The sequence below is a fragment of the Tursiops truncatus genome, chromosome 4, assembly GCF_011762595.2.
Source record: "Tursiops truncatus isolate mTurTru1 chromosome 4, mTurTru1.mat.Y, whole genome shotgun sequence".
NCBI classification, from domain to species: Eukaryota; Metazoa; Chordata; class Mammalia; order Artiodactyla; family Delphinidae; genus Tursiops; species Tursiops truncatus.
The window spans coordinates 12,042,481-12,056,898 of record NC_047037.1 but is presented as its reverse complement, the minus strand read 5'-3'; the positions used below and the strand labels follow the sequence as shown (position 1 = coordinate 12,056,898).

General features: G+C 37.1%; 1 protein-coding gene across 3 annotated transcripts in view; it reads right to left on the bottom strand.

Annotated features, from left to right (window-relative positions):
- Window positions 1-14,418, bottom strand: part of ATP2C1 (ATPase secretory pathway Ca2+ transporting 1) — a 101,216-nt gene that overhangs the window by 42,269 nt on the left and 44,529 nt on the right. For all 3 annotated transcript variants that reach the window (XM_019934386.3, XM_073803686.1, XM_019934387.3), the window contains 2 exons: window positions 11,776-11,837; window positions 11,102-11,210 (listed from right to left, as the gene is read on the bottom strand). In XM_019934386.3, the coding sequence (XP_019789945.1) occupies window positions 11,102-11,210; window positions 11,776-11,837 (171 nt within the window). The remainder of the gene's footprint in view (window positions 1-11,101; window positions 11,211-11,775; window positions 11,838-14,418) is intronic.

Sequence of the window (14,418 nt, the reverse complement as noted above, 5' to 3'; positions counted from 1 at the left end):
ATCACATCTATTACTTTAAGACAGTAGACTGGAATAGGTACAACCATATTTAAAAACAAAGCTAGGGGGGGCTTCCCTGGTGGCACAGTGGTTGAGAGTCCGCTTGCCGATGCAGGGGACACGGGTTCGTGCCCCGGTCCGGGAAGATCCCACACGCCGCAGAGCAGCTAGGCCCATGAGCCATGGCCACTGAGCCTGCTGCTCCACAACGGGAGAGGCCACAGCAGTGAGAGGCCCGCGTACCGCAAAAAAAAAAAAAAAAAAGAAAGAAAGAAAAAGAAGCTAGGGACTTCCCTGGTGGCGCAGTGGTTAAGAATCTGTCTGACAATGCAAGGGACATGGGTTCAAGCCCTGGTCCGGGAAGATCTCATATGCCACGGAGCAACTAGGCCAGTGTGCCACAACTACTGAGGCTGTGCTCTAGAGCCCGTGAGCCACAACTACTGAAGCTGTGCTCTAGAGCCCGTGAGCCACAACTACTGAAGCCCATGCGCCTAGAGCCTGTGCTCCACAACAAGAGAAGCCACCTCAATGAGAAGCCTGTGCACCGCAAGAAGAGTAACCCCTCCCCCTCGCAGCAACTAGAGAAGGCCCGCACACAGCAACGAAGACCCGATGCAGCCAAAAAACAAAAGAAGCTAAATCAACAAAATCTACTACAAAGTAGACAGAACCATGAGACAAAATTAGCCTAAACTTCCAAATACAACTAGGGAAAAGGAGACACTAGCTGAGACAATCTTTATTTAGAGAAAACTCGACTCTCATGAGTTTTCTAAAATTATTTCCTAACTTTGCCATATCCTGAAGTCCTGAAAATGGGTTTGACAGATTTAAACCAACTATAACAGAAGAGAAATACGACTGAAAGATATAAAAGGTACTGAGAAATAAATAATTTCATCATTTTGGGTTTAATTTTCATGAAATTGTTCTTGCTATACATCCCTACATTTATTCTAAATTTATGTCAGCAAGAATCAAAAATGTATATAAATGTTTCCATGCAGATCATGAATATCATATCACCATCCAACTCTGCAATGGGTTCAATACTGAAGACTGCACTCCTAACACAATTAAGAATTCACCTACCCAAGCATGAAAAAAAAAAATCATCATTTTATATGTGGAAAATACTGCAGATGTGACCTGGCTCTGTTTCTAAGTATGGCCCACAGAACAACAGTCCCAAGGATGTTAATAGGCATTGTGTATAGTGTTATAGATGGATGATCATTGATAAACCAACACACACATATATACACATACATACAAGGGAGGAGTACTCTGGTCAAGGAAGTTTTAGAAACACTGTGTTAAGAATTAAACAGCTCCCCCTACCATAGTGCTTCTCAAAACTTACAATGCACCAGCGTGAGGCACCTCAACAGGATTACAGATACAGCAGGGGTTGTGGAAGTGTGGTCTTAGCAGAACCAGCATCACCTCTAACACCTCAGAGCTTGTTAAGAAATTCACTGCCCTACCGCAAACAAGGAGGTGGGGAGAGTGAACCTAACAGACTGCAATTTACAAGCCCTCCAAGTAATTCTGATGTTGCACTCAGGTTTCAGAATCAACAGAAGAGTGTTTTCCAAACATCTTTGATCCATTTTATTCCAGAAGCTCTAGTTCAAGGATCATTAGGAGGCTCTTTGGGAAACTAGAAACTAGTTCATGATTTTACTCATTTTATAGGTTCATTCACTCACCTAAGCAACATTTACTGACTACCTTAACTATGTACCAGGCACTGGGTTAGATCCTAGAAAGAAAACAAGATAAGAAAATGAACCCAGAGCAGTTTAATGTGCAGTTTCACTGCTATTATAAACTGAGCTGGTGTTCTGAATTGGGCCTCCTGATTGACAATTCCTACTATGTACCAAGTACTCTAAATTTAAATCCTGTTTTTTCTTTTTTGTGGGGTGGGGAAGGGGAATAAATCTCATCTATTTAAATGGTTATTTTGTTATGACCATAAATACCTTAAAAAATCTCACAGAAAATAATTATTAAAAATTGAGTTCATGAATTCTTTCTCCCCATCTACATAATAAAACTTTTGATTTGATCAATGTCATTGATTCATTCACTTAAAAAGTATTTATTAATAATTATAATATGCCAGGTTCTGTACTATATCATACAGAGTGAGAATCAGCAGTAAACAAAGTTTACTGCTGCCCTCAACTTTTATTCTAATGGGAAATTGATTTGAAAAAATAAACAAGAGTGGATAATATAATGCTTGATAGTGAGGAAAAAAACATGGTAAGAATGGAGAGTGACATTTAGATAGAAAGAGAAGATCTCTCAAAAGCAGATGACCCTTTTGCAGAGCCCTGACTGGTGTGAGGGCCCCACGGTTGGGCCATAATCAGGGAGGAAGGATTCTAGGCAAAAGGAGCACAAAGTACAAAGCCTGTAGGGGCAGGAACATGCTAGGTGCGTTCCTGTGCTAGGCAGGCATATGACACTGCAAATATAATCAAGTTTATAACATTAGATCATAAAGTTTAAGAATGTTCAGGATAAAAATAAATTATATCATACAACTCCAGAGAGACCAAACTGTGTTAGCATTTCCTGAAAGTTTAATACCATGTAAATGTGATAGATTTTAGTATCAAAATAGGCTTATAAAAAGTATTCCTTAAAACACAGATCTGACAGTCTTTAGAAGTCTTTAGAAGGCTTCCCATTTTATATAATTACGTATGCAAAGATAAGCCAGGTAAATTTGCATTCATTACTTCACCACAACTACAGATTCAAAAAAAGAACACCTGCCATGTTCAAAAGCAATGAATTTTTTTTATTAAAAGAACACAGTTATTTGACTCTTCTTCCCAAATTAATCTTAGGTCTATATAATTTTTCACACTAACACATTTATTACCAAGTAAGAAAAAAGTTAGATCTTTCTTCAAAGATGATGCTAATACTAAAAGCAGTCAGTTGACACTTCCTTGCTCACTATCTGCTAGGCACCATGCTACACACCTATACTAAGTTATCTACTAACAGCTACTTAGCTACTAGCAACTCCAATGAGGCAAGCACTAGTAGTATTATCCCTATTTTACAGACATACTGAAGGATTAAGTGCCTCACCCAACATCACACAGCTTATAAACTATGGAGACGAAACCCAAACGTTAACAAATTAACTCCTATTCTTCTAAATTACAAAAGTCAACAAATAGTTTATTTTGTTTAGCAAGTTCCTCTTTAATGCTTGTTACAAAAATCAGAACTGCTTGTAATTTTCTAAGCTCTTAGTAAGAAAAACCTGCTAATATTTAAAAACAAATACTTGTATACAAGCTATAGAACTCCTTTCTCTGTGAGAAAGTTGAAATTTATGTTTTCCCACTGAAGAATTTTTACTTCAAATGTAAATCTTAAACAAGGATAAATACTAACATTAGGTGGTTGTCAAGGAATACAAATATAATCTGACTTTTTAAAAAGAGGGGGGAAGCATGGCTTTTATTGACTCTGTCAGGGACCCAGCTCTTCACTGTCAGCCTCAGCAGGGCAACAACCATTTAACAGTAAGAATTTTTGTTCAAATCAGGTTTTTCTACAGAAAACAGGCATGTAATTTTTTGTACAATAACAATCAGCCCTGTGTTAGTATACAAACTAATGTGGAAGGAAAGGGAGCTTTGTTTGGGTCCTTATCTTTTTTTCCTATATAATTATAAATCTGTTAAAATTAACAACACATTATTAATGAAATTTGTCTAAATCATACATTGTAGCATAGCTCTCAACTGTCCCTTGAACAAGACTATTTTCTAAGTGACAAGTTAGTTTCTCCTAATGGTGACTGCAAGTTTTCGCAGGAAGCAGTTTTGAGAGAGTAAGGGGAAGGAAGTCATTTCTAGGAAGGGTGGTACCTTAATAAAGTAGGCAAGCCTAATTATTACACTTTAACAAGTCACAATTTAATTCACCCGAGAAGAAAGACATTAGAGTCATTTATCCATTGCATTCATGAGAGAAAGGTTAGGATAAAATTAAGTCAAAGAATCAGCCAGCTCCATGCCTTCCATCCAAGTTTAAACATAAAACCTTCAGAAAAGCTGTTAATAAGGAAACTGATTATGTTTCTCTTCATTCTTCCTCAGGCACAATGGTGGAGGTGTAAATAATACACAACACAGTTCAAAAAGCAGAATGTAAATAAGAATCAAGATGCATACATAATCCCACAATCTGAATATTTAACACCTACAGAATTTAAATGGTTGAAAATAACTCACAGGATTATTCCTATAAAACATTAGGCAGAAATAAGGTAAATGCCAAAGTCACAAAGGTTTCCTGGAAAGCAAAAAGTGACTGCTTAAAAAAATTATAGTTAATATGGTACAATTGGTAACTACAAATAAGTTCATAAACTAAAGAACATCTTAGTATCCTGTATGCTGCTAGGTTAATCACCTCTAGTCCAGAATTAAAAGCAAATCAGAAATGGATTTCTTTCCCCAGAAATGAATCTTCCAAAATATTCATCTGCAACTGTCTGATCATGATAAAATTTCTTACTTATGCTCTCAAAAATTAAGATTCCTCTTACTGTTTATTCAAATGAAGGAAAATATAATTAAAAATTCTTCATGAGCTCTAGCTTATTAATCAAAGGCCAACTGACCAAGTGTTACATGAAATCAATTTTATCCCATGGTAAATGCTTGCAAACTTGACTTAAGAGTATGGATTCAGGGACTTCCCTGGTGGTGTAGGGGTTAAGAATCCGCCTGCCAATGCAGGGGACACAGATTCGATCCCTGGTCCAAGAAGATCCTACATGCCGCGGAGCAACTAAGCCCATGTGCCACAACTACTGAGCCTGCACTCTAGAGCTGCCCCCGAGCCACAACTACTGAGCCCGTGTGCCACAACTACTGAAGCCCGCACGCCTAGAGCCCATGCTCCACAAGAGAAGCCATTGCAATGAGAAGCCCGTGCACCGCAACAAAGAGTAGCCCCCCGCCCACCGCAACTAGAGAAAGCCCACGTGCAGCAACACAAAGTATACATTCAGTGCTTCTTACTTAAAAAAAAAAAAAAAGTACAGATTGAACTTGATCAAGTTGTCAATAATTTAAAGGCAAATATTTAAATTTGGTTAACAATGATTTATAGGATATTTCAGTAAGACTATTAAAAGGAACAAAATTTCAAAAGGGGACCTATTTTTGCAACAGTCCTTTCCTACTAATGTAAAATGATACTCTTAAAACAAAGACACTAAGTCTCACTTCTAACCCACCCATATTGTCTTTTTAAATTCTAGTGACTGAGGAAAAAAAGAGTTCTTTCTCATCAGCATTTTAAAATGAATAGCATTGCTCAGCTCACAATAGTTTTTAACCACTGAACTATAAAAATCAGACAACAAAACACTAAGCAGAGCTCCACTTATACAATCTTAGAGAACCAGCACTCCTATTGCTCTAAGTATGGAATGGTTTTCTCAGCTGTATGATACTATTAAAGAAAAATACATCTTTTCCAAAGTCAAACACAAGTGATTATATCAAATAGCTTTTAGTGAATATGAATGTTTCCACATCCCACAAATACAACATACACCTTTTCCAACATTCTAGTCAATTTCTTTCAACAGCTAATTTAAAATCTCTACTTCCTAAGATGTTTGTAAATTGCTTTTTTACAAGTATGTATATGTTTAATAATTCAGAAATTTAAAAGTGAAGTTTCAGTGATAAATCACAATAAGGAGGGAGCAACATACTGTAAATCAATTTATCAAATTTACCTGCCAAAAAAATACACTGAAGTCAATATAAAAACTTAACAACTCAGGAGTAACATCACAGAAAATAGTGGAGCACGGCACTCAAACAACTGGTCCCTCCACTAAAAACTCATAAGCTGGCAAAAACTAACAGAATAAACTCTGGAATAAAAAAGCAAACAGAGAAATGCTTGAGAAGAAAAAGGCATTTTTATTTGCCTGTCTGCTACGCCCCATTCCCAAGAGAAGCAGCAATAGCTGTGGGGATGGAAGCTTCTGTTCCTGGACCCTGCTCCTAAAATACTATAGTTGTGCGTTTTGACCTGTCTGGCAGTTCTCTGAAGGACTGGTGCAGAGGCTGACCTTTAATTCACATCCTGACTCCAGCTACAGTAGCTTTCCAGGTATCTGCCAAAAGATTAAAGACATATACTAGCAGGCAAAGCACAGAACAGGGCAAGCAGCAGACACAACCAAAAGACTGAAAAGGAAGAGACTAAGGTGGAAGTTCTTTGAAGAAATAATGGCTTGGAAGGGCCACCACATATAGCAGGGAAGACAAAGTGTAAAATGCATACCAATTTAAGCATTATAAGAGTCCTAGAAGAAAAAAAACTAGAAACGGGCAGAAAGAATATCTGAAGAAATATTGGATGAAAACTTCCCAAATTTAATGAAAGACAGGAATCTATACATCAAAGAAGACAAATACACTCCAAACAGGATAAACTCATAAACGTCTACACTGAGAGATATTATAACCAAACTGCTGAAAGACAAAGACAGAATCTTGAAAACAGCAAGAGCAAAGCAACTTATCATGTACAAGGGATTCTCAATAAGATTAGCATCCCATTTCTTATCAGAAACCATGGCAGCTAGAAGCAGTAGAATAACATATTTAAAGTGCTTAAAAAAAAATCAAAGAGAATTCTATATCCAGCAAAACTATCTTTCAAAAATGGAAAATTAAGACATTCCCATTTAAACAAAAATTGGGTTTGAAAAAAAAAGTGGCAACTGTACCCTGTGTGTAGATCTTGAAGACAGTTTCAAAGAATGATATGGGCTAATAACACTAACACATGAGCCACAAAAGAAAGTATCAACAGAATTAATCATTCAGTACTCCAAGTGAAGGAAAATCTTGGTACATTTCAGGCAATATTTTGTGTTTAGTTAAAAACTTGTAGCTAAGAGGTAAAATATTTTCAACAGCCAAAAGAAATCCTCTTTTCCTCTGACTCTTACATTGTTTTCTCTTACAAAGAATTCTTTGTTCAAATTTTGATATAGACTTTACCTGGAACATTATGGAAAATATGTTATGTTTCCAAAAAGGCAAAATGTACTGTTATGTAGGTATGTATAGTCTATAAGATTGCTTCATCTAAAGTCACTGTCTGACCAATCCCTTGGCTGCCCCCAATTAACTAGCCAGAGGTCTCTCTTCTGAACTACTACTAAAAAATTAAAATAAAAATCCTAAGGGAAAAAACTGGAGAACATGCCCATAGCTCAATTCCTCTAAGTTTTACTATCCCAGCTCCACAAATAATTCTAAGGTTCCTGTGCTGGTAAGCTTACTGCCACCAACACATATTCGCTCATTCCTTGGCCATGGAAAACTGACTCAGGCAAGAAAACCAAATACAGAAATCCTTAAGTTATCAATATTAATCTTCTTTAAAAAGGGTTTTACAAAAGATAGGCTCAGCCTGCTATGGACTGAATTCTGTCCCCCCAAAATTCATGCTGAAGCCCTAAACTCCAATGTAATGTGATGATAACTGGAGATAGGGTCTTGGGAGGTAATCAGAGTTAAAGAAGGTAATGTGGATGAGGCCCACATAATGGGATCAGTGGCTTTGTAAGAGGAAGAGGGATCACTCTCTCTACCATATGAAGACATAGCAAAAAGACTGCAAGACAAAAGAGCGCCCTCACCAACAACTCAATTCTGCCAGACCCTGACTGTGGACTTCCCGGCACCCAGAACCATAAGATATAAACATCTATTGTTTAAGCCACCCAGTCTATTGTATTTTATTACAGCAGCCTGAATTGACTTAAGACACGGCCAGAAAATACCAGATAAAAGTTATATAGCAGTGAGTCACTGAACTTGCTGACAAGATGCTACTACAGGCCCACGCAAGAATTACAGCCAAAGTCTGAACCACTGAAATTATGACAGGAACCCTAGAGTTGCAGCAATGACAATGCTGAAGTGACAACCTTGGCCACGGGCCATGTCCACACGAAAAGAACTATACTGCAAAAGTCCTACGCTTACTTTTTCCAAAGTGAAATCCATGTGCTTTATCTGTGAAAAATTAATAATAGCCCAAGGATAACTGAGGAGTCTTCTGTTTCCTTTATACTCTAACAAAGAGTTTGTTTCATGTAGGAACATCAAATAACCAGCTAGCCTTACATAATCATTCACCACAACCAAATTCAGCAAACAACACTCCAATAAGCCAATTTAATTACAAACAGTTAGTAACCTGTGTCCAAAAGAGAATTTCACCTTATCAGCTTTCTTATGTCTTCGGTCAGTACATTTAAATCTAGAAGCGGCAGGAAAGGCTCAATTCTTTTAGGAATGTTGTCTCAATCTACTATCAAAGTAGTTGCAAAAACATGCCTCTGGTACCAGGTAGGGGAGAGAAGTGACAGAAGAAATTAAAGATGTTCAACTATATATGTAAAGTGGATTAACTGGAACAAAATCAACCTAAGCACAGCACTGCCAAATAAAACGTGCTGATGAAGTGTCTGAAAAGTTAACAAGTAGGGGGAAAACAATCAAAACTAATCAATTACTCCACAAAGCATACACTTCTAATTTTTACATCATCAAGCTTTAAAATGTCAAAAATCCCTCTTATTAAACTCACAGTAAGTCTTCGATATATATTTGCTGAATGGATAAAATATGTACTAATCCATATTCTGACAAGTATTTTTCTATATGAGAAATTAATTTCAATTATCTGAGATAATTCTCAATTAACCCTTATTTAAATGAAACCCTTAAATACTTTACTAAGTCAAATGGTGTTTTAAAGCTTCTGTGTCGTTATACTGCTCAAATTGTTCAAACAATGGGAAAATCATCTTCTAACTATCCCACTGAGGAGGTCTGCTTCTGAATTAGAAGAGAAGCACTCCATAATAAATGGTGACAAAAACTTCATGGATTCAAGTTAGGGTTCTTTGGGGGAGGGGAAGATGATTTATATCAAGTGACAGGCCTACTACATCTCTAAGGAAGAATAATTCAAGGTCTTATCATTAACCAAATATTAGGGATAGGAGGAAGGGACAAGAAGTGAGTAAAAAAGATACAAAAAGACCTACTAAGGGGAGAAAGAAGGTAATAAAGTAAAATTAACATTCCCAATACTTGCTGTATTGTGTTATTTGCACTCAACAATTAAAGCAATCTGATATCTTTCTAAGGATAAATTTTAAGTATTTGGAAGAAAGACCTTTCTTTATTTCAAGATTAAATGAAGCTTGTACTTATAACTCCAAATGTTCTTCAGGCTTTCCATAACCTCCACATGAGAATGCTCATGTTTTGGGACACACTAGGTATTCAAAGAATGACAGCTCTGTACATGTCAATTCCAATAACAGATGAGACTGGCATTCTCATGGGCTATGAGGGCTTCTTATACTAGGTGCCTTACTCCATCCCTTCAACATATTCTACACACGGTGGCAGGATTAAACGTAACATCATTGCCAGCTAGGTATAACCTTCAAAGCTAAATCCCAACGAATAAAATCTGCAGTGGAGCTTCATATCCAAGGCCCCCTGATTCTACCATATGTTTTCTATCTTTAACATACTGCAGCTCTAATCACATACCAGAACACTCACAGGGATCTACATACAGCTGCTGCTGCATCTTTGTTCAGTACTACCCTTCGTTTATGACCACCAGAGCAATGTTGTCTGAGGCATGCTCATTTCACTCAAATCAGAAGTAACCTCTCCCTTCTCTAAATTTTCTACTCCATTCTTTGTAGTTCTCGTTCACTTACGCAGTTCTATCTTATCTTATGGTGATTTGTGTATACCAACAGTCTGCTCTCTGAGGGCAAGAGCTCTATCACACCATCTTTGTGTCTCCCACAATGCCTAACACTCATTTCCATAAAGATCTGCTGATTTACTACATGGATACCTCAAAAGACTCTATGGGAAAAACAGATATATTTTAAGGGAAAAAAAAATGTTTAGATATGTCACTGTTTTAAATTGCATTTGCTTTTTATATCACTTTGATAATCTCAGTGTTTTAAGTGAATATTTAATCCATTTACAATTAAAATAAGCACTAATACAGTGGGGTTCTATAGCTCTTCCTACTATTTGTTCTCTATTTGACCCATCTATTTATTCTATGTTCCTATTTCTGTTCCTTTCTTATTGTTTGCCTTCTTTTAGATTAGAAAAGTTGTTTCCTTTCTTTATTAAATTACTTATACATCTGTTACTATTCTTTAATTTTTTTATTTTTATTGAAGTATAGTTGATTTACAATGTTGTGTTAATTTCTGCTGTACAACAAAGCGATTCAGTTATACATATATATACATTATTTTTCCATATTGTTTTCCATTATAGTTTATTACAGGATACTGAATATAGTTCTCTGTACTATACAGGACCCTGTTGTTTATCCATTCTATATATAATAGTTTGTGTCTTCTAACCCCAAACTCCCAGTCCATCCCTCCCCTACCCCCCACCCCCACCTTGGCAACCACAAGCCTTTTCTCTATGTCTGTGAGTCTGTTTCTGTTTTGTAGATAAGTTCATTTGTGTCCTATTTTAGATCCCACATATAAGTGATATCATATGATACTTGTCTTTTTCTTTCTGACTTACTCACTTAGCATGATAATCTCTAGGTCCATTGCTGCAAATGGCATTATTTCATTCTCCTTATGGCTGAGTAATATTCCATTGTATATATGTACCACATCTTCTTTAGCCATTCCTCTGTCAGTGGACATTTAGGTTGTTTCTATGTCTTGGCTATTGTAAATAGTGCTACTATGAACATAGAGGTGCATGTAACTTTTTGAATTAAGAGTTTTGTCTGGATATATTCTCTAGCCCCTTCTACCATGTGAGGACATAGCAAGAAGGCACCAGCTATGAACCAGAAAAAGGGTCTTCCCCAGGATGCGACCATGCTGGTGCCTTGATCCTGGACTTCCAGCCACCGGGACTGTGAGAAATACATTTATGTGTTATTTTGTTACAGCTGCTCAAACAGACTAAGACATCAAACTCACCTCAAACAAGCGCAAGTCAGCAGGAACTCTGTCCCCAACAGAAAGGCAAACTGTATCACCTGGAACCAAGTCTCGTGCAAGTGTATGTTCCAATTTTCCTTCACGCACACTGTAACATGAAACAGAAACAACCACAGAGGAAGAAAGCAAGCCAGGCCACTTATTTGAAGAAATTCCTTCCAGTAGGCTTGCTTGAGGGAAAATATATTGCATTATCACCACTTCTAAGGAGATAAGTCAAATACAGAAACCAAGAAAAGACTTACTCTTGTGCTCTTGATAATTAAGATGCTCAGATGAATTAAAAAAAAAAAAAAAACAAAGCACTGGAAAAGCTATCCAGTTGCTCAAATGTAAAATGCGAAAACTGTAGCAACCTTCTCAATCACCAGGGTCTGATTATACATCACTGCACCCACAACAGTGCTTGGCACATAGTCACACACAGAAAGTATCTGTTGAATAAATCCATGTCTCAAGAATCTCAAAATTAGAAGTAACAAAAGTTTTAATAGTACAACTTGCTATACTGAATAGGGCATGAATTTTTCATGTCAGATTAATGGTTTCTACCTTATGTTTAAACAAATATTGGGCCACAATGTACACTGTAATAGTCACATTTAATTTCTACTTTTAAGAGTAGAAATCCGTATCAGAAACAAGGATCATACCAATGGCATTCTGGTGGCATAAGTTTATTCAGTTCTTCAAGAGATTTTTCTGAACGATATTCCTATTAAAAAAAAATTAAGAAAAAATATTTATAAAGAAATGCAAATATGTACATTCTTAAGAACATATACTATGTTAGACTTAACTAAATATTGACCCCAATCATTATTTTAACATTTCTCCCAATTTTTATCTTTTTCTTTACTTGCATTTATATTCCTACCCATAAAAGCTTGTCCTTTATGTTAAATATATAGTAACCAATTTTTGATAATTAAGTATTCTCAATTTTTTATATATATATATTTTTGGGGGAGGGTGCTGGCACACCACGCAGTATGTGGGATCTTAGTTCCCCAACCAGGGATCGAACCCACGTCCCCTGCATTGCAAGTGCGAGTCTTAACCACTGGGCCACCAGGGAAGTCCCTCAATTTTCTATTTCAATATTCAGTGTGCAAACCTAAGGTCAAGTTACTTATAAGAAAGTGAAGAAAACTGATTAGTGTGTCCAAAAAGTAGTTTTCAGTCATTAAAAGTTAAGATCATTGAGCCTCATAATTAAAATAACTTTACTTTTAGTGTTTAATGACCAAGGAAGTCAAAGACAATTAACTGCAAACAACACTGGTGTTGAGGATTCAAGCCCAAGGCAAGGTTTGTGAAACAAATCTTCGTGGGAAGAACGTAAGTTAAACAAGGAGAGAGATGTGGCTGCCCTACCCTTTCCCATGACTGAATTACCTAGAAAGGGGAAATTCTCAGGGGCCCTAACTGTGAGGCTCCAGCCTTCCTCCAACCATACAATCACAGCTGAGAGTCAGAGACAACCTTCACCTCAGTAATGTGGGCTGTCTTGCTTCACACAACATCACTGCTATTTTTGTCTCATGTCTGCACTAAGTACACCAATCTTTTGATCTAAGGTTAAAAAGGGAGAAGAGGGCTTCCCTGGTGGCACAGTGGTTGAGGGTCCGCCTGCCGATGCAGGGGACACAGGTTCGTGCCCCGGTCCGGGAAGATCCCACATGCCGCGGAGCGGCTGGGTCCGTGAGCCGTGGCCACTGAGCCTGCGCTCCACAACAGGAGAGGCCACAACAGTGAGAGGCCCGCGTACCTCAAAAAAAAAAAAAAAAAAAAAAGGGAGAAGAAGGGGTAGGGAGAGTAGTGGGAGTGAAAGTCGGGGGGTGTTTTGAAATGACTGCAGTGCTAGCACTAATCAAAACTGCACACCTATCACAAACGTTTTCAAATAGAAAACACAAAGCTGTATATGAATAACTTAGAACTAAATCTGTCTTTACTACTTAAGCAAGAGGAACAAATGTGAGAGTAAGGTAAATCTGTAAATATAAAAATCACAAGACACCCAGGGTAATATACAGCATAAGGAACATTACAATAATTCTGTATGGGGACAGACGGTTACTAGGCTTATGGTGATCATTTCATAATGCATGCAAATATCAAATCACTGTATACTGCACCTGAAACAATACTGCATCTCAACTATACTTCAATTTTAAAAAAAAAATTACAAAGACACCCCTCCCCCAATCATACCAAGGATATTAAGGAATTTGGAAGTTTTAACCAAAAATTCCATAAAAGGCTAGAAAACACTCACTACTCCTAGATCCTAATAAATGACATAGAAGCTGCCCAATCTTTACCTCCCTCTTCAGACTTCTTAGCCTTTACTCACTACAACTACAAAGATACCTCTATATCAAAATGATCCTTCAACACAAACTTGACAGCCATCTCAAATGAACACCTAAAAGTTAAATTTTAAATTTATTGTAAGGTGGCATCAATATATGACTATACGAAACAATTAGCTATTTTTATGACTGCAAGGGTGTACAATGAGGATGGGAAATTGAGATTAGAAAGGGGGGAAGGCAGATGTAAATAATAAAAAGCATTCTCCTCCTAAAACACAGGTAAAAACACATATAAATAATGAACCTATCAAATGAACCTATCATAAAGATATTTGGCAGATGGTTTCAGCCACTACATTTAAGGTGTGTAACACACTATCTTTGTGTAAAAGTCCACACTCAGTACGTTAAAATAGAAATTTTGTGGGATTTTTTCTGAGAGTAGGGGCTATTACCAAGCTACTAATGTCTTCCATACAAAGTGATAATACTGTAAGAATACTTCTGAAGCAAGCCACTCCATACATCTGTAGCATTATTAAAGATGCAAAAGGGTTCCAGTTACTGGTCCAGTGCGGCGTACCACCCACATGACCAAATGAATAGCTGTGTCCCATGAGGCTCAGCCTGGAATAACCTCTACTAAACTAACCCGCCACCTGCCCTAAGGCAACTTTTATCTGTTCTAAGCAAAAGTATTCCCTAGATACAGGATTCCTGATGGTGTACTAATGCAACTCACAAACTTGCTGCAGACAACCTGATTAAAACCGGCTTTTCTACACTGGGTGACTATAAAACAAATTACTAAATTAGAGATTACCACAGGAAAACTGGATGATGACAGGAAATACCCAAGGAATAAATCATAGATGTGGAAATAACCACAGCCACTTAAAATATAGTCTTAAGATTCAAATTAACATGAATTTCAAATGCCATATTAATTTTTCCCTAAACTAGAATAATTCTTCT